A 19,766-nucleotide genomic window follows, 5' to 3' on the forward strand; every position below is an offset into this window, starting at 1 on the left:
AAACTAAGATGTTATTTCAGGTGTGCATAAGTTTTTCACTTGTTTGTTTCCTGTCATAACATGATGAAAAGCTAATGCAAAGACAGCTCCTTGCAGCTTTGTTTATGTATGAGATATTTGTCTAAATGTCTGCAAGTGAAAACATAATTCTTTTGAGAGAAATCAATTTTGACCAGGCGGAATGTAATGAGAAATAGTGTCGACAAAAAACATTTTTTGAAGATTAACCACTTCAATTCATTGTTTGAATTAATTACAATATATGATAATGAATAATAAACGAAGACATTTTGCTGAAAAGCTTCTATTGGGATCATAGTAGATTAGATGTTGTGGTAAACTACAGCTTAAAATAGGCTTTGCCTCATCAGGAGAACACCTGCAGTACATCCTACACGTAACTAAGAATACATAATTCAGGACAATATAGCAGTAGAATACATTACAGTAATCTACATTTGCTAATAACTTTAAGAGCAGAAAAAATGAATGAGACATCCACCGTATATAAACAACAATGAATCCGTTATTTGTAATTCTACGGGGCGCAACGTGATGAAGCTCTCATAATTTTATTTGTACTTAATTGCAATCAGAAATTAACGGCGCACACCAAAATCACGCTCACGTGCTATTAGCTACCGAGCAAATGTGTGTGGTAGTAGTCCATAGCGGTATCGAAGATTCGAAGTCGAATGTTGCGCATGCGCCCGTGTAGCAAGTCCATTTTATGGGTTGCTTTGTTTTTTTTCTACCTCTGGAATTTTGTTTGGTTGGTGGCGCTGTGCGCATGCCTTATGCTGATGCCGGTTATGGCGGCGGTGTGTATGTTTCCATGAGGCGGCTAGCAAGAGCCATTCCCACGGACTGAGAGAGCAAAGAGAGACCGAGGCCATGGCTGGCGTGTTCGACATTGATTTGGACCAGCCAGAGGAAAATGTCTCCGACGACGAGCTCGACGAGGGGGTGAGTAAATTAACCTGAACCGGTAGCGTGGTTTTTCACGGTCTTGGGCCTGTTTAACGGGGCTACACAACACATTGCAGGGATAGGCCCGATTCTGACAGTGACATCGATGGGACAATAAATGATGGAAGGTGTAGCTGCCGTGGCCAACAAGTTGGCTACACAAGTCAGCTATTGCTGTTAAACATCGCGTTGCTTATACTTGTGACACTCCTTGGAGATTACAAACTAAGTTGCTAACTACGGGCGCATGTCGAGTCGGCTAACGTAGCTGAGTACACAGCAAGCTATCAAATGTCGAGTTCCGCTCGGAAGATCATGTTAAGCAGATAACGTCTTCATAGCTAGCTAAGTCGTTGATTGGCTAGCTAGCTAGATTCTGACAGGATCTCTCAGAATGACTGTCTGGATAGTTTAACTTTAGCATGCAAGATAACTAGTTGCAATTAACTGCTAGCGCGCAAGGTTTCTTTAATTTACGGCATGCGCGTGTATCCGACATATTTATTGGCTAGTGATATAGCCGATGTTTTCAAGGTAGCCAAGTTATAGCCGTCATGGCTACTATACCATCCCTATTTCACTGATGTATGGGAAAATGCTAGAGAAAATGCCCCCATTTAACCCCGTGGTGCACTAAGCAAATGTTTGCCAACCAGTCGTTTTTCTTTCTGTGGCTTTAGTGAGTACCAGGATAGTTAATGTTCGCTAGCAAATTGCATGTTCTGGTGATTTCGTGATCGTGTTGGGCTAACGTTAACTAAGTTTTATGGAAATCAGTTTGTTAGCTCTGGATTTGGCGCGGTAGCTGAATATATATGCAATTTATAGATACGTTAGTTTGTAACCGTTAGATTAGTTAATATGTATCTAGCAAAAATAGCTGCGAACAACGTTAACTTCTCTGGGGGTTAGAATATTTGATTTAACGTTAATTTAGCGCCAGATGAATTTGCGCTTGTTAAATCAACCGCGTTAGCTGGCTAAGGGTTTTTGCAGTACAAGTTTTGTTTTCAAACAGGACCTGTCAGATGAGGATCTAGAGTGAATGTTGCTTTCAGCGAGCGCTAGTAGCTAACTAGCTGCTATTTTCGGCAGAATAGACCAAGCCAGCTCAGGTTAACTTGGATGCAGTTCTTCGCTTGACAGTTGTCGTATACTCGAAGGGGTGCCGAAGTTAAGTAACCTTACAGTCCGTACGGATGAGACCTTTCTTGTAATGTCGTAATCCAGGCGACCAGTCAGATCAGAATGTGTCAATTAATGAATAAAAATGTAAATTTTAGGGGCAATATAGATTATGTACGTATTAGCAATTAAATCAATAAACCAGCGAAACGTTAACCACCTTTTTCTTGCCGAAATTAAACCCCATGAGCGCTTGTCTGTGAACACACTGATTTTAGGTTGTTTGTGTACACCATTTTTAAATGGAAGTCGAAAAGGATTTCTTATGTGCTTCAAGGAATTTCTCTGATACCTTTACCCTTCTGCGCAAGGTTGTTCCCAAACATTTTTTTCTTCCTTGCAACATCGAGGGTGGGAGTTAGATGTTATTGTATGAGTGTTATACCTACATTATATGATAAGGTATCATTGGAAAGTGGTACATAGCTAGTGCATACCTCTAGAGTCAGATTTAAGATATTCTGCGGGGATTGTAGTGGATTCCTTAGTTGCAGTTGATTCTGAAAGGTTATTGCCTGCCCAGAACACTTCACGCACAGTGTGTTATGACGCTGAGCATCACAGTGAACGTCATATCTCTCCATGCAGTGGGCTGATTAAAATGGTGTGGAATAGCAGTGCACTATGATTAATCAAAACAACCGTTGCTAAAAGATGCATGACTGGTTCACGTAATGCCAACTGTATCACGTTTTTGTACTGGAAAGGCCTAACCATGAGTTGCAGGATTATGTCATGGTTTTGGTGAATTTTTGAACAAACGGAATCAATTTATCCTAATTAATAATCAAAATTTTACAGTATAGAGGATATGATCAGGGTTCATCTGCAAATCATTACATCTTTGTTTGCCCGAGAGTGCTGACGACAGTGCTATGATTTGCAGGGATGTATTACGTTGTCTCTTTGACTTATCCCAACAGTGGTAATGGAGATGTGTTATTTTGGTGGGGGAAAATGACACGTTCTGCATCATACCCAGCGCTTAAACCCAACAAAGCTTGTTTTGTTTCCCTCAAGCGACTTTTGTTAACAAACACGTTTTGGAGCGCTGCAGACTATTCATAACTCGCCATCTGGTTTGCTTTTGACCCGCTGATTTAATCAAAATTTTAAACGGTTCAGTCATTTCAGGTCGATGTGAAGAACGTGTCTTAGCGTTTGTGTCTATTTTTAAGCCATTGGCTGTCTTCGGTTTTTACATTACATGCATTGTTTCACGTGTGGCCGTCGTTGAAAGGGGTTCTGTCAAAGGCCGTTTGTGAGTAACGTCTGTTTCTGATTCGCAGGCCCAGATCAGCGAGTACATGGACCAGTGCAGCGGGTTCGAATTGTGAGCATTTCTCTGTTTCTTTCATCGTCTGTGGTCACTGCACATTCATCAACAATCACATTCACTCACTGCATGCAAACTGTGGCTGATGGCATTCGTATCTGGCAGTGTGTATTTCTGGTACATCATTGCCCAGATTTTATTTATTTTTTGGTTTCGTGTAATCTCTCATGCTCCGAGTGCAACCGATATGAATCATTAGCGCTGCTTGTCTTCGCTTTTCACAGACTAAAAAGAAAATAAGCGGAAAATTGTTTATCTTGATTTGTATTACGCGTGAATGAAAAACACACATACACCCAATTATCGCCAAGTGAAATGCATTTAGCACGACTCTCAAGGACACTTCAGATTTGGTGGTTCCGGATTGGCGCCTCCCCTTGTGTGTTTTGCAGCGATGCATGCCATGACGCAGTGATGCGCGCTGCAGTTCAGTAATGCATGCAGCTGTGCATGCTGGGATGCAGTGATGCTTCGTGATCAAGTTTGTATATCATGCCAGTGTTGGCTGGCTTGGAGTTCCACAAGAACAGGCGTAATTACCAAGCATAGCACTGCCTAGGTGGGTGGGGGGGGTGCTCAATAGACAGGGAAACCCCTGTCTTACAGAGAGACTGGAGACAAACATCTTCTCTGGTCAGGTGGGCAGTCTGTGATGTCAGTCAGGGTGTGTAGCCCTCTAGTGCAGGAGCCTTTGGTAGGTAGGCCTAGGCCAGCAGGGTACGGGGTGAAAGATGTGTGCTAGAGCACTGGTTAGCCATGTTTTCCTCCTCCAAGCCAGATGGGGAACATGGCCGCAGTGGAACTGACATGAAGTTGTTTGGCATTCCAAATTGTGGAGGGGTGGGAAGAAAACAGGGCTGAAGCAATTTTTTGCTGTTGCGTAAAACTGATTTTAGGAACAGTCTTTGAGAAGCTGCTTTCCATTTCTCTTGGCAGTGTCTGGGTGCTTACACATACTTCTTGTTATACCACACGTGGATACTTTGTTGATTGTCTGAAGTGCATGGCCGTTTACAAAACTTCAGATGTATTTAGCTTGCATATGCTACATGCTTAATGTAGAAATGCCACCAGTATGCTGGTTTGATTACTGTGAGTGCATTTGCTTTGCTGCCGTTGTTGTTGTCTATGTTGCCTGTATGATGTACGGTATGTAAGTGTGTTATGTATCGCCGTAGCAACATGGACGACTGTGAGAAGTTTGAAATATCAGAAGACAGTGTTAACAAGGGAACGGAACAAATCCGCCCGGAATGCTTCGAGCTGCTGCGGGTCTTAGGAAAAGGAGGCTACGGCAAGGTAAGGGACAGCCCCCCCTCCCTCCCAAAAAAACAGACCTTTTCTTTACTAACTTACTGAATTTATTGACCACTTTTCCCTTCCACTGTTTATGCACTTAAGCCAGGAGTATTCAGTTCAGTGAAAAATACTAGTAGTGTATACTTTTCCACTGTTTAAAAATAATATCATCTTCTTTTTTTTCTTATTTGAGGTTTTCCAAGTTCGAAAAGTGTCTGGAGCCACTTCGGGAAAAATATTTGCCATGAAGGTCCTGAAGAAGGTATGTTTCTAGAACACTGTGGAAACCCCTCTGAGCTTGCAGCGCTGAGCACGGAGTTCTGTAATAGAGGGAATGAGAAATGGCAGCCGCCGTGGTGTTTTACAGCCACTGGCATTCTGCCCGTTGTGTTTACGCCGGGTCGAGGGGCACTGGCGCGTCGCTATGCTGCGCCCGGCGACGGGGGTGCGGCCAGACCGTGATCGATTCTCCGCTCCGTCGCTATTTCCTGGAAGGCTCCGCCGTCCGCTCTGTCTTTCCCGTCTCGCGGTCGCCACCCGTTTAGTCTGACGGCCGCAGCCCCGCGTAGTTTTGGCCGCCTCGCCCGCATTTCCGCGTCGCCCGGGGTTTCGGTGATCCCTGTTCGCGGCAGGAGGCCCGCGGTCGCCACGGCCGCCGTGGGCTGCGGGGAGCCGATTTTACGGTCGCCTGACGGTAGAGGAGCCCGACCGGCCTTGGGTGCGGGTGCCAAACGAGGCGAGAGGGCTGCCCCCCGAATCTCTGCGGCCAGGAAGCTCTGAGTTTCACGGCTCTCTGGGCTGCAGACTGTCTCCTTCGGCCTTTGGAACGGTTTTTTTTAAATGGCTCTGACGGAGCCGAGCGGAGCTTCCTCTCGACCGTCGCGGCAGAGCTGCACCTCAGCCCGAATCCTCCGGCTCGTGCCTCAAACGTTCGTTTTCAGTCTTTGGGCGAGCGCGTAACGGGCCTGAATCGAGAACATGCAGCGCGCCATTCGCCCGGTCATTAGCACGGGTTAGCGGCTCTTTCGTGGAATTAGATTTACGCGGTTTTTTTTTGGTAAACGCCGGCCGCCTGTGAGGTGTGAAAGGTGCCGACAGGCCGTCGTTAAAGGACCTGAAGGCGCCGCCGCGTTTTACGAGCTGAGGAAACAGGAAAGCCGAGCCGGCAGGTCTGGGGCGCCGTCAGAAACGCCCATCGCGTTCCCCGCACGTTTAAAAAGCTGAGTGGAGTTTTTCTTTAAAAACCCGCAGGTGGCCGTTTTTTTTTGTTTTAAAACGCTGCCGGCCGTAACCGCCTCTCCCGCTGCGGCGGTAGCGTTAGCTCCGCGTGTAACGCGCACGTCTCTCCGTCGCCCCCCGCAGGCCATGATCGTGCGGAACGCCAAGGACACGGCGCACACCAAGGCGGAGCGCAACATCCTGGAGGAGGTGAAGCACCCGTTCATCGTGGACCTCATCTACGCCTTCCAGACCGGCGGCAAGTTGTACCTCATCCTGGAGTACCTCAGCGGTGAGCCAGCGAGCAAGCGCCGCGATTGGCCGCGGCCTGCGGGGGGAGGCGCGGCGGCCGCCTGGCGTAATGGCGGTCAGGGGAGGGGGAGGAGCGGGTCTGTTATCGTCTGAATGAGATGAGGAATTGAGGAGTAGGAGCAGATGCTTGTTTATCCCAGTTATTGTTCTTTTTTTTTAAGCCTGAATTTTGTTTTTCCAGATGGTGGCCATTTGTGTTTTCTCATTTTTCCTTTTTTGCTTTTTTTGGTCCGCTCCCCCTCACCCCCCCCCACCTTTTTTTTTTTTTTTTAACTGCTCAATTCTCCACTCCCACCCCCTCAAATGTTTGACTACTAAGTTGTTATTTCTCACTGTGATTAAGATGGCATCCAGTCTGGAGATAAAACTCAAGTGAACAGCCATCAGTAACACCAGCTCAATGTATAAAAGTCAGTTCTGCGATTACTGTTGACGATTTCACGCACCCTGGAAAGTAAGGGCTCTGGATTCTCGTGTACAGTTGCAGCAACAAGAACTAAAACAGTTTTGCGGTTGAGCGATGAGATGTGTGGATGGCTGACACCTGAATAAAAATGTTCCGAAAGTGCAGCTCGAAGTTCTGTGCCTGGTAATAAAAAGATTTTGACTTTCCCCAAGTCAAAAGTTGTAGTTTAGCATTGCTATTACAGAACATGGGGTCTTTGCTGGTGATGAACTCTGCAAATTAATATTACGTGTGTTTGCACTGCTATTTATCATAAAACAATTTAATTAGTGAAATGTATTCCTAAGGCTAAGGATCTTTAGGTACTGGATTGTATCTATTTTAAAACTTTTTTTGACGGGATTTTATAGTAGCAACATTAAGTTAATGCTTCTGCCATCTGAAGCCCTGGAGACACAGTCGGAGGTCCATTGAGGAGGAAGTAAGCTGGTGTGTTGTGACCCGCAGGTGGTGAGCTGTTTATGCAACTGGAGAGGGAAGGAATCTTCATGGAGGACACAGCTTGGTGAGTCATTTTACAAGCAGCGCGTCCTGCTCAGAGGTCTTCAGCCAATAGCAAAGTAACATTTATTCAGCTCATTTGGAGCGCTCTTGGTGAAGTTTTACTCTGAAACACGCGGCCGCAAAATGAGATATAATCAGCAGCTTAGCGTTTATCGTTTGCTGCTTGTTGAGCGCGCTCTGTTGCTTCCTGACCCCAATGCAAGAGGCAGATGGTGTTGACAAGTGAAGAGTATGTGATGAGTAAAGCGCCGGCTTTCTCTTGAAGGTCAACCGTTATGGTCAGCCTGGCCAGAGAAACCCCAGTGCATTCTGAGAGCCTGTTGCGCTGTGCTGAGCGATGGCTGTGCTGTGTGAGCTGTGTTGGGCTCGGGGTTGCTGGGTCCACGTCACACAATGACCTCTGTTTTTTGGCCCTGCGACTGTTCGGATTTGCTGTCTGTAAAACCACAGTGAGCCGCACAGTCTCCGATCGAATCCGGACCGTGCCGGTGCCGACCGTGGGCGGTGGCTCCATTTCGGCTACCTGCAATTGCCGATTGCCTCACCCAGGATACCGGAGCGTTCAGTAGGTTAGGGGTCCGCGTTTCATTGCTCACTAGCGATCGGGTGCCCAATCCAGTCAAACCTGGCACCTGTGGACTACGTGTCAAAGCCGCATGTCGCTCTTCTGTGCAAGCTCTAGTCTGTGATGTGAAAAGAAGCAGCTGGTGACACCAGCTGCTTCGGAGGAGAACTGCAGCTGTCGACGTTCACCCGCTCCCTGGATGTGGCTGCAGTTGCAGATAATTGGACATTCCGCCAAATTAGTGCGGGAATTGGACACGTTCAGCCCCATGTTGGGTGCCAAATTTATTTTAAAAACCATCCAAAAAAAACAATGTTTTATAATGTTCTTCACTTCACTGCATTGGTCTAATTCGTTTTATTTGCGTATCGCAGCTGTTTGGTAACTTAATGCTACTCTTAGGTTTCCTGTGTTGTGCTGTGCTTTATGTTCTGTACATGCTTGCTTTCACTTTTCGCTTTCACCACTGTAAGGTGGTTACCTGTCTGCTCAGTTATAGCAGTAATGTGCGCATTTCTGTAAATAACAATCTTGTCATTTCCTTTTGCGTGGAGTGCATGTTTTTTATCTGATTAAAAATGTATTTACCAGATAATCGAATGTAAAATTTGTGCAATTTTGGGGAATGTATTCTAGATTTAATATACATTTTTAGTTTTAGGTGTAGTTGGTTGATATCAGACTAACATGTGCAACCTCAGTAGCACTCTTGTTTCGGTGTTTCCTTAATGAACTTTGGTCCGTTGGTCATCGGATGAGGGGCGTGTGCTCTGGTAAAGGAGCAGGGTGTAGGTTTATTTTTAGACTGCGAGGGTGCCATTGTGGAACCGGTTTTGGGAAAATCTAGTTTTCTGAGAAAATCTATGTTATGTAAACAGAGTGGGTATGAGGGCAGTCATTTGCTAGCAATGGTGCGTGATCAGACCTGAAACGATGTCGAGGCTGTTTCTGAAAACCAATCCATGGCAATTACATCATACATTATTTCTTTCCTTTACTGCTTTATTTGAATGAGGTATTGTGCATTGTTAGCTTTGGTAGCTATAATGGTGCTGCCTGCTTGTACTGTGACATCACGAGCAGGCTCTGACAGGTCTGTCTGTGCTTGTTCTGTGACATCACGAGCAGGCTCTGACGGGTCTGTCTGTGCTTGTTCTGTGACATCACGAGCAGGCTCTGACGGGTCTGTCTGTGCTTGTCTGTGACATCAGTGCACTTGAGCGGTCTTTTGACGCACAGAGGTCTCGTCTGTGTGCTTGTCTGTGACATCACGAGCAGGCTCTGACGGGTCTGTCTGTGCTTGTTCAGTGACATCACGAGCAGGCTCTGACGGGTCTGTCTGTGCTTGTGCTGTGACATCACGAGCAGGCTCTGACGGGTCTGTCTGTGCTTCGCAGCTTCTATCTGGCGGAGATCTCCATGGCCCTGGGGCACCTGCACCAGAAAGGCATCATCTACCGGGACCTCAAACCGGAAAACATCATGCTCAATAACCACGGTAACGCCCCGCGGCCCGGGCCTCTGCTTCACAAAGCTGGCCCCCGACAGGAAGACGCAGCTCTGCTGCTGCTCCACATCTCGTTTATAGCCACAAACGCGTAACCCCCCCCCCCAGCAGAAGTCTAAGCCGCAGTCTGTAAACCGCTGGTCTGTGTGTGTGCACTTGGGTGAGGGTCTGCTGGCTTCTGCTTCGACATCCCTTTTTGAAATGAGCATTAGAAACCTACGGGCTCCCACGCTGCGCAGTACTGTAGGTGGCGAATGAGATGGGACATTACCAGGCAAAGTCCCCTCTTCCTGCAAGGCAGAAGTGTCACCACACTGCGTTCCTGGCCCCTTGCTTATGGGTCATTCAAATTTACAGTGGAGCCAGCACTTAATAGTTTAAATTCTGTGTACTTTCAGTAGTTAAGGATGCCCAAGGTGAGCTTTTAAATGTGGTGGCAGTGTTTCGATGTGTTTTTCCCCATATTTGGACACATTTTGCAGCTGTGCTCTTAATAAGCCTCATAATTGTGGGAAAATACCCTGTTAAATCAGCAAGTTTCGTGGGTGCATTTTCTTTCTCGAAGCTCACAGTCATTTGTGGCCGACTTAGTGAGTTTCCACCCCGGTGTTAATGAGTTTAGGATACGGCTACGAGCATCCGCCATGGTAGCTGTGGTGTCTTTTAAAACGGGAACCATCCGCGACGCATTTTTAGCGGTGCCTGAAGCATTCCGTGAATGCGAGCACTTACTAAACACTCGCAGCACCAAGCCGCATAATGACAAAGAAAACGAGTTATCTTTTTTTAAACGGAGCCTTCCCTTTTCTCCTCTTTTTTCATTGTTTTTTTTGGCTGCAGGTCACGTGAAGCTGACGGACTTCGGACTGTGCAAAGAATCGATCCACGACGGCACGGTCACCCACACTTTCTGTGGTACCATAGAGTACATGTAAGTTTACCTGCGTGCTGTCGCTAGCTGTTCTAGAATGCCTCACGTTCGTAATGTTGCTTCGTGGTGGCCCGGTGCTCCTGAATGGGGCTGGAGCACTGACCCCTCTGTGCTGCCTCTGTGCTGCAGGGCTCCAGAGATCCTCATGAGGAGCGGACACAACCGGGCTGTGGACTGGTGGAGTCTGGGAGCCCTGATGTACGACATGCTGACAGGCGCAGTGAGTGCTCCCCTCCCTGTGATTTACCGTCAATGGGCCCTCCCGTTTCTGGATGGCTCTTTCTGTCTCTCTCTCTCGCGCTCTCTCTTTCTCTCACACTCTCCCCCGGTCTTTCTGTCTTTGTCTCTCAAATTCTCATTCAATTCTACAATTCTTTTGTCTCTCACTCTTTCTCTCTGACACACCCTCTCTTGTGCTGTCTGTCTCTCACGCTCTGTCCCTTGCACTGTCTGTCTCTCTTGCTTTGTGTCTTACACTGTCTGTCTCTCTCTCTCTCACGCTCTGTCTCTTGCACTGTCTGTCTCTCTTGCTTTGTGTCTTACACTGTCTGCTCTCTCTCTGCTTCTCACTGTCTGTCTCTCTTGCTTCTCTGCACTGTCTGTCTCCTGTCTCTCTCTCCTCTCTCTCACGCTCTGTCTCTCTTTTGTCCTCTGCTTTGCACTGTCTGTCTCTCTCTCTCTCACGCTCTGTCTCTTGCACTGTCTGTCTCTCTCTCTCTCACGCTCTGTCTCTTGCACTGTCTGTCTCTCTCTCTCTCACGCTCTGTCTCTTGCACTGTCTGTCTCTCTCTCTCTCACGCTCTGTCTCTTGCACTGTCTGTCTCTCTCTCTCACGCTCTGTCTCTTGCACTGTCTGTCTCTCTTGCTTTGTGTCTTACACTGTCTGTCTCTCTCTCTCTCTCACGCTCTGTCTCTTGACCTGTCTCTCGCTCTCTTTGTAGCTCACATTGTCTCACTCTCATTTAATTCTATGTTGATTTAAAAGGGTAATTTGAGCCTTTTGCTGTCTCCCACTATAAGGTGTCATGACTTCAGTCTAAACTCATAGTACACTAAACACTGCATCTGTTTTTTGAATGACAGCTCAGTAGAATGTAGTTCCGTATCATGTGACCTTGGTGTTTGTGTTAAGATGGCGGCAAGTGGCAGAGGCCTTGAATGCAAGTGAAAACCAACATATCTTGTGGAGTCACAATAAATAGATGTTACGAGAAGTTTCATGTAGGATGTTATTTTGAGAGAATCTGTGTGTTTTCCAGCCTCCCTTCACTGGCGAGAATCGAAAAAAGACCATTGACAAAATTTTAAAGTGCAAGTTGAACCTCCCACCCTACCTCACTCAAGAAGCCAGGGACCTTCTTAAAAAGGTACGTGTGAAGCCATTTCTGTCAATATCAGCGTCATGCATGTAATACGCACCAGATCAGTCCTCATCCTGTCAGTTATTTACACCCTCTCATGAAAAAAAAACAGAATCTTTTTATCTTTTAACTTGACACGGTTGTCATGTTGTGGTGTTTGGGAATTTACTGATACGATCTGGACTTTGAATCGTCTCGTCAGCGGATTTCCTGATAAGTTCTCTCTGTTTTTGCAGCTGCTTAAAAGAAACGCCTCATTGCGACTGGGGGCGGGACCAGGAGATGCCACAGAAGTGCAGGTAAGCTGCTGAGTCGAGCCCTGAACAGATGCCATTGGGCAGCTCTGGCTCAACTCATGCCCGTCAATTAAGGCCGCCTTCTGATTGGCGGAAGAGGCGGGGAGTGTGGCCGTCCAATCATTGCGTGTTCTCTTGTACCCAGACCCACCTCTTCTTCAGACACATTAACTGGGAAGACCTCCTCGCACGGAAAGTGGAGCCCCCTTTCAAACCTTTCCTAGTAAGTTTATCGCGGCACAGGGGCGCGGTCCCGCGGAACACTGCTGTGCCTGTGGGCGTTCCTCTGAATTGGCTCCTCCCCTCCCTGTCTCCGTAGCAATCGGCGGACGACGTGAGCCAATTCGACTCCAAGTTCACAAGCCAGACCCCCGTGGACAGCCCCGACGACTCCACGCTAAGCGAAAGTGCCAATCAAGTCTTCCTGGTAACGGCGGACCGCACGTGATCTTTGTGATGTTTTATGTGTGTTTGTACCTCAGCTGGCTGTAAAATGCCCCCCCCCCGCCCCTTTTTTGCCTCGGAGAGAAACGGGCCTTTTTTACGAGAATCCGTCTTAATGCGTCGCATCTGTGCTTTGACTGGGAAACGTTTGGCTTTCCCTGGCACATTACACAATGTATTTTGGACAGAGGTCGTAATAATAATAATAATAATAATAATACATTTTATTTATCAGAACACTTTCTGAACACTCAAGGTCACCTTCCATGGTATTAAAATGGACAGAAGAATGACAAGACACTACGGATACATACATGATATTAAAAACAGTTAGAAAAGACACTGCGCTTACAGGACATGGTATTTAATTAAATAAATAAATAAAGGACGTGCTGTTCCTCATCCACTCCTCTCTGTCTCGGTCTGCCGTGTCCTCTGGTATGTGGTTTGCGGCTAATTTTTCTGGGATAAATTCTGATTTCGATCTCCTCTGATCATGCTTGCAGGGGTTTACCTACGTAGCTCCATCCGTGCTGGAGAACGTCAAGGAGAAATTCTCGTTCGAGCCAAAAATACGGTCGCCGCGACGATTTCTGGGAAGTCCGAGAACACCTGTCAGGTATACGTCTGAAGTTGCCCTCTTGATTAATGTGTTCGTACTGGATTTGCATTTTAGCGGGTCAGCTTGTCCTGCAACAAAAACAGTGCTCTTACGTTCAGAAATTGAGGTTCGAGAGCGATTAGCCTGAGTGTTCGTGTGGAACATTAGAGGAGAATATAAATTTGGTAGTTTTCTGTGGAAATGTAAATAATTGGCTAAAAAGTGAAGCTTCAGTGCAGTGTGCTGTCTGACATACCAGGCTCACACCAGTCCAGTTGCCTTCTCAGGAATTATTTACATGATTTATTGCCTTGCTAACCTGGTCCTGCTTTGTTTGAGAGGATTTTGTCCATCTCTGAAAGTAAGTAGATTTTCTTGACTAGATTTACACTTCAAATGCATACCCTTTGAAGAGCAGGTTTTTTGAAATGTTTTTTTCAAAATTCTAAGTCAGTGTTCTAGAACTCCATTGCTTTCAGTTACCAGTAGTGATTGTGACATCAGCATTAGAATGTTCAGTTAAGAACATTCTGATCACCTGTTTGCGAGTTTGCTCGCTATTAAAGGCTTAAGAAGTTACATGGGTTCTGATAGTGCTGTAAAGACTGTTAGTTGGCTAGTGAGAGCTGGATTGCGGTTACCGCGGGTGATGACGCCCCGTTCTCCCCGCCTCGCAGCCCCGTAAAGTTCGCGGGAGCCGACTGCTGGCCCCGCGGGGCCTCGCTGCTGGGGGCCCCCGCCCTGCAGTCCCCCACGGAGCTGGCCATGGAGGTGTCCGGCGTGGAGCAGATGGACGTCACCGCCAGCGCCGAGGCCTCCGCCCCCCTCCCCATCAGGCAGCCCTCGGGCACCAACACGGGGTCCTTCAAGAAGCAGGCCTACCCCATGCTCTCCAAGAGGCCCGAGCATCTACGTATGAATCTATGACGTTCGGCTGAACTTAGGCTTCGGTTTGTTTTGTCTATTTTTTTTTTTCGTTTTTGTTTTTTAGGACAATTACAGTTGGAAAAAACAATAACTGATCGCCAGCGCCACCATTTCCTTCGACCATGCACCCCCCCCCTCCGTTTGATGAGCTTGTGTGCTGCAGTGGGCCGTAACGCCAAGGCGCTGGCCGATGCAGTCGCCCACCATTCTCCCGGGGGGGTGGGGGTGGGGGGTGGGGTGGGGGGGTAGTTTGATTGGTTAGGACTGGGCCTGACCCCCCAAATAGCTAAGATGAATTTCTACTATTATACCTTTGCAGTGCGTCAGGGTAAATGTGCGAGCGCAAAAAAAAAAAGAAAAAAAGTTACCTATTTCAGCAACAGCCGCTACAAAAAAAAAAAAAAAAAAACTCTTTGATTGGCCATTTGCTGCAGGCTGGCTAAACGTGACATGGTGCTCCAGTAGATCAAATGCTGTTGAGGAACTGCTTCCGTGAATGCTTTAAAATAATTTTCCAGTGTTACTCTGGGTGCAGCATTGCTTTCCTGTTCAGAATGACGTGACTTAAATCAATGTTATCTGAGAGACTGTAACAGAACTGACGAGAGGGGAAATGACTTTACTTAGCAGGGATGCCGTAGTCAGTCTTATATATCCGAGCGCTGCAAAAAAACGTGCAGCCGCAACACTATTAAACCAAGGAATCGATATATATGACAGCCTCAATAAAACAAAAAACGAAATGTGTACTTTTTAATACGGTTTTCTTTTTAATTTCAATTTCTCGTGGTTTGATTGCGGAGTTGTTTGAGTGCGTACGGTGAGGAACTCAGGTTTTACTTTGTTTGTCCAACCGTTGACAAGAGAACAGTTTCATCGATGGAAAAGCCACTAGGAAACTGACTTGGTCCTTCACCTGCAAGATCTGTCAATTGCCTCAAACCATTAAAACACACTGATTTATGAAAGCATCAATGTAGTACTTAAAGCGTTGAATGTATTCTGGTTCCAAATGCCTTTTGAGTATCTGACACACCTTATTTTTCTTTCTTTCTTTTCCTTTTCGCTTAACAGTATTACAAAGTTTCACAATCAACAGTGGTGCGTATTGGGGATTAGTCTATAAAGGCCAGGTCACTCTAGGCCAGTGGTCTCCAACGCTGGTCCTGAAGAGCTACAGGGTCTGCTGGTTTTTGTTTTCACCTTAAAATCAGCACCCAGTTGAGACCCAAGACACCAGGTGAGTTGAGTTAACTGTGTAATCAACTGCTCTGATTGATTCACGAAGTGCGGAGTCACTATGAAAACCAGCAGACCCAGTAGCTCTCCAGGACCAGGGTTGGAGACCACTGCTCTAGGCCCTGATTCAACCTTGATTCTTTGGTGTTGATATTACCAGTCTAACTGAGCATGGGATAGGAGCAGTGGGGATGTGAGGCTTTCTTATGCTTGAGTTATGAGCCCCAAACTGTAAAGTGAAAAAAAAACATTAACACTGCCTTATGTAGTAAAAAAAATCATCGTGTAGAGAGCTAGGAATGGCTACTTTCGTTAGCACGGTCACGGAATGTCCTCCACGTTCGGAACTCGTCTTAAGCCTTCCAGCGCCGTGTTCCCACCGTCAGGCCGGCTAGGTCGGGCTGAAAACCCGAGCGGGTTCGCGCCTCGAGCCAGAGAACTCTGACCGATGGCCCGTTTGTCTGTCCGTCTGTCCACTGCCAGTCCTCAGAGGGGCTGGCATCTCTCGGAGTACCGCCCATTCGAGGCCTCCTTGGTGTAGACGCCATACGGCCACTAACATATGAATTTTGATACAATGCTAGCTGTGATAACCTTGCCCCTAGCTGTGACCACTCTCCTTTACCCCACTTGATGACCAAGGTGGTTTGAAGGTGTAACGGTGTGGTCTACAGGCTCCAACTGGGCCGGAAGTGGATGTGGCAAAGCGACACGGGCTGGAGTACGCTAGCTCGCCCGGAGTTAGCCTGACTGTGGGAATGCAGCTATTGAAGCTACTCTTAACTGTTTTCTGAACTGAGCCACAGGAACAAAGCCATAACCCCCTCATCCAAAAAAAAAAAAAGTAAATCTGCTTAAAAAGAGGAGCTGCACTGCTTTTTACTGTCCGCTGCAGGGTGCAGCTCTTGGCTTGTTTTTGATGAAAGCGAATAGCAGTGGCGCTTTGGGGTGCTAGTTTTTTTTGTTTGTTTTTTTTGCTTGGCCCCTGGCAGAAAGGGCATCTCGTTAGCCTTCTGAAAGTGCACCCAAGGGACTGTTGACCAATTTCTGAAATCGGCGCACCGCCGAGAACAAACCTGCAACAATCCAGTCCTCTTGGCCTGAAGTAAGAGGTCAGGACTGAAATCCTTCCGTTTACACTGAGTAGAAGATGGCCAGCAAACAGCCGTGTAATGTCATTTCTGAGCGAAGAAGCGCGTTGCTTTCTGGCCAAAAGGGATTTTTTTGCTCTTTCTTTAAATTGGGATTTCAGAAGAAAATGTCAACATGACACTTTGTGCAGTTTAAGGAATTGTTTGATCCAGTCCCGAAGATTGCTTTGCACAAACCCTTTGGCAATTCTGTGCAATTCAAATATTATAACAAGCCCACGAATAAATAAAGAGGACTAGTCCAATAGAACAGTTGCAGCACTTTGTTTGAATCACTTAGTGTTATGTTGCGTGGCTCTGGCCCATAGTTCTTGCTAGTTTTCATGCATATTGGCTGTGGGGCGAGGATATATCCGGTATGCGTTGCTGCAAGATAACATTGTTCAACAGGGGTGATAAAACGCAGATTACCCACTGACTAAATGAAACTTGTCAAGGCTTATTGTTAGAACGTGTGGAAATGGTACCAGACGTACGTATGTTTTCACATCAGTGGTGATTGATATTTCAACGCCGCTACATATTGACTGACTTTCAGAACCTTTTCGAAATCTTAAATATGGCTGAGCGTCTGCTCACCCCGGCCATCTTGGTGCTGTCAAAGTTGAGACTAACATTACTGTAGAGAGCATGGTCATTAAATTAAATGCATTCCCTTTCCATGGACAGGAGCCTCCGGTTCATATAGCTTGTGTGAAATATCAGTGCGCTCGGCGACCTTTGCTTGCGAAATTGAGGAAGGTTTTTATTTGTGGTTTGACTCTGTATGGCTCCTGTTTTATTCGGTCTTACCATCACAACTTTGTAACCGGACCACTTTTGACCCAAAACCACGATCCTGTAGAATAAATCCAATTCATTTCATTTTTTGCCCCCAATCCTCACACAAAGTTTTTTTTTTTTTGTGTTTGTGTGTGTGTGTGTGTGTGTAAATTGTACAGCTGGCAAAAATTGTTATTAGAGACTTAGATTTAACAGAACAGCATACAATGAACACAAGACTGAAGGGAAGATCTCCAATAAACTAAGAATTTTGATGGCTTACTCGTACACTTGGGATTCCTGGCTTCCTTTCGGCATGCGGGTGCTACGCAGGATTTGATGAATGCTTCTGTCTGCTCAGACCAGTGCGCGTTTCACAGAAGGGTCTTCCCTGTGACTGAATCTGTAGTACGTTTCGTCTTGGCCGATTAAGTCTTTGGGAATAGGGGACCGCTCGGTGTGGCTGGGACATCTCTCGTGTTATGGCTGAGAGCTGCATCTCCCTAGCCTTCGGTGGTCATTACGCGACCTTGGACGTACTGTAGGCCGCTCTGACACGCTCAACGGTCACCCTTCCCTTATTTCCTCTTTTTTAAGAACTCCGGGCTCTTTAGGATCTTAAAAATTGCTCGCAATTCTTACGTGATTTTTACAGTTTTTTTTTTTTTTAAAGGAAAAAGATTTATTTATTCAAGTGCCATTCTATTTTTTTTTTTTTTTCCACTTTCTGCATCAAGCTCACTATGCAAATTTACCTGTGTTCGTTTGTCGCTCGCCCGAACGTCAACCGCTTGCAAAGGTGCCTGGTGATTGGTTTCCCTTGAAGTGGCGTACCTTCTAGTTTTACTGAGCTAAATCGCTTGATATTTTGTGTACATACTTTTTTTTTTTTTTTACTCAAGTATTTGAGGATTAAAAACATTTATTTTTAAACTTCAACAACAGCAGCTATTTTTTTTTTTTCTTTACAAACTTGTACAGTGTGTGTGCGCGCGTGCGTGAAGTTCTCAGTTTGTAATAGTCTACGGATATAAGCAGCATGAAAGCAGGACTGTAAACCTGACAAAATCCCCCTGCTAAGATGACACAAAGCTGTGGGCGGGGCTGTTGAGACCATGTGACGAGTACTCCGAATCGGGACAGCGGATTCTCCCCGCGTCGTGCAGGTGACATCCCCCCCGAAAGCCGCCCCCTAATTGCTGAAAGTCAAAAACGGTTTTAATTATTGATGCAAAAATGGATGGGTCTGTGCCTTTTTAAATTGCAGTTCCTTTATTTGCAATGTATGGATTGACACGGTGAGCAAGGAAGTCGGCCTAGCTCTTCTTCCTGCTACCCTGGTGTCTGAACGACGGCCCCAAGTGCTTTTCTGTGTCTGTACTACTTGATACTGAAATGATTTTTTGTGCAGGAAGCCGAGTAATTCTTCTTTTCCCCCCAATTTTCAGTCAGATTCAGGCAGGTATTCATTCATTGTTGAACTTTTCACCTTAATTAGATATTTTTCATCAAACTGTGCTTGAATGTTTCGAGTGTCATGGAAATTGGTGTGGCTTAGATGAAAATGGTAAGAATTGTTAAATTTGATCTTGGATTTTTTTTAAATGTGACAGAATACACGGCACATAAATGGACTGGTCTCTGTTTTAATAGGCCGTGGATGACACAGGCCTTTTTCCAGAGTACATTCTGCATATCATGTCTATCTTAAATATCATTTATAAATCTTTCCATTTGTTCTGTAGTAGCAAGTTAAGACTTGTACAGAAATTAAAGGCTTTATAGTTTTAAATACTGAGAAAGTTTTAGCTGTCTGTTTTACAGTACTAAATGTAATTCTTAAATTGCAACCAAAACAGGGTTAAGGCCCCATGAATGCAAAACTTAAATAGTCTTCTAGTAGCCATTGCTCAAGAATGGCCAAAGGGAATACTGACTTGAGGTAAACGGTGTTATTTTTGGCTGTTACTTCGTGCAATGCATTTGCTTAGCCAACGTGCATCCTGTCATCTCAAGTATTGTTAAATTCCAGTGTATCAAAGGCTGGTTCATATCCAGCGCAAGTATTCACACTGGCTTTTAATTTAGGATCAATTGCACACTTTACAATTAAATAATTTAACCATACTTCATGAAAGACTGTAAATAGCTGTCAAGTTTGACGCAAATTATGGATTTGAAACCATCCTCGATAATTTAGGCTAGTTAGTGAATTCATTGAAATTTTTGCCCCTCATTTGGAAGTGTGAATGGTGACTTAACTGTGGATGGATCTCATTTTGAATTTAAGTTGTTCGTTTTGGGAATACATCTTAATTCTGTACATAGTGTAGTGGTAGCCGAACCGATGCCCCTCAGTTGCAGAATTATGCATTATATTTCAGAAACCACAATGAATATTTAAAGCCAAATGGTTCTTTTGGAACAGTGATAAAAATGGGGGTGGGGCTGTGCAGGGAGTTACTTTGTCATAGCGGAATTCTTGAAAATGCAGTTGGGATTCTTTTTTTTTGTGTTAACGGCTATTCTAAGCATTGCTGTAGGAGCAGGTTAGGCGATAACCATGTTAACATAGGGCAAGGACGGCAGTCATCTTAACGCTTTTTCATTTTGTGTCCATCTGCGCCTGGTTTTAAAAGTGAATGGCTGTAAATAGTTGAATGATATTAAAGTCTGTTCATTGCTAGCTCACG

The 19,766-nt window shown here is 45.8% G+C and overlaps 1 protein-coding gene across 1 annotated transcript; it reads left to right on the forward strand.

Moving 5' to 3' along the window:
- The first annotated feature begins 231 nt into the window (after positions 1 to 231).
- Positions 232 to 19,764, forward strand: rps6kb1a (ribosomal protein S6 kinase b, polypeptide 1a). Its single transcript, XM_064352316.1, has 15 exons — positions 232 to 966; positions 3,444 to 3,487; positions 4,669 to 4,789; positions 4,983 to 5,051; positions 6,152 to 6,299; positions 7,233 to 7,290; positions 9,252 to 9,352; positions 10,202 to 10,292; positions 10,422 to 10,512; positions 11,552 to 11,659; positions 11,890 to 11,952; positions 12,095 to 12,172; positions 12,269 to 12,376; positions 12,900 to 13,012; positions 13,672 to 19,764. The coding sequence occupies exons 1-15, from the start codon at positions 895 to 897 to the stop codon at positions 13,919 to 13,921; spliced, it is 1,515 nt and encodes a 504-aa protein (XP_064208386.1). The 5' UTR covers positions 232 to 894; the 3' UTR covers positions 13,922 to 19,764.
- Positions 19,765 to 19,766: the final 2 nt, after the last annotated feature.

Source organism: Anguilla rostrata, chromosome 9 (genome assembly GCF_018555375.3).
Source record: "Anguilla rostrata isolate EN2019 chromosome 9, ASM1855537v3, whole genome shotgun sequence".
In the NCBI taxonomy this organism is placed as follows: domain Eukaryota; kingdom Metazoa; phylum Chordata; class Actinopteri; order Anguilliformes; family Anguillidae; genus Anguilla; species Anguilla rostrata.

Excerpts from the sequence above, each read along its gene's own strand:
- rps6kb1a (XM_064352316.1), top strand. The coding sequence starts at position 895 with ATGGCTGGCGTGTTCGACATTGATTTGGACCAGCCAGAGGAAAATGTC. Across the intron at positions 9,353-10,201 it reads CATCATGCTCAATAACCACG|GTCACGTGAAGCTGACGGAC; the intron begins GTAACGCCCCGC and ends TTTTGGCTGCAG. Across the intron at positions 11,660-11,889 it reads CCAGGGACCTTCTTAAAAAG|CTGCTTAAAAGAAACGCCTC; the intron begins GTACGTGTGAAG and ends CTGTTTTTGCAG.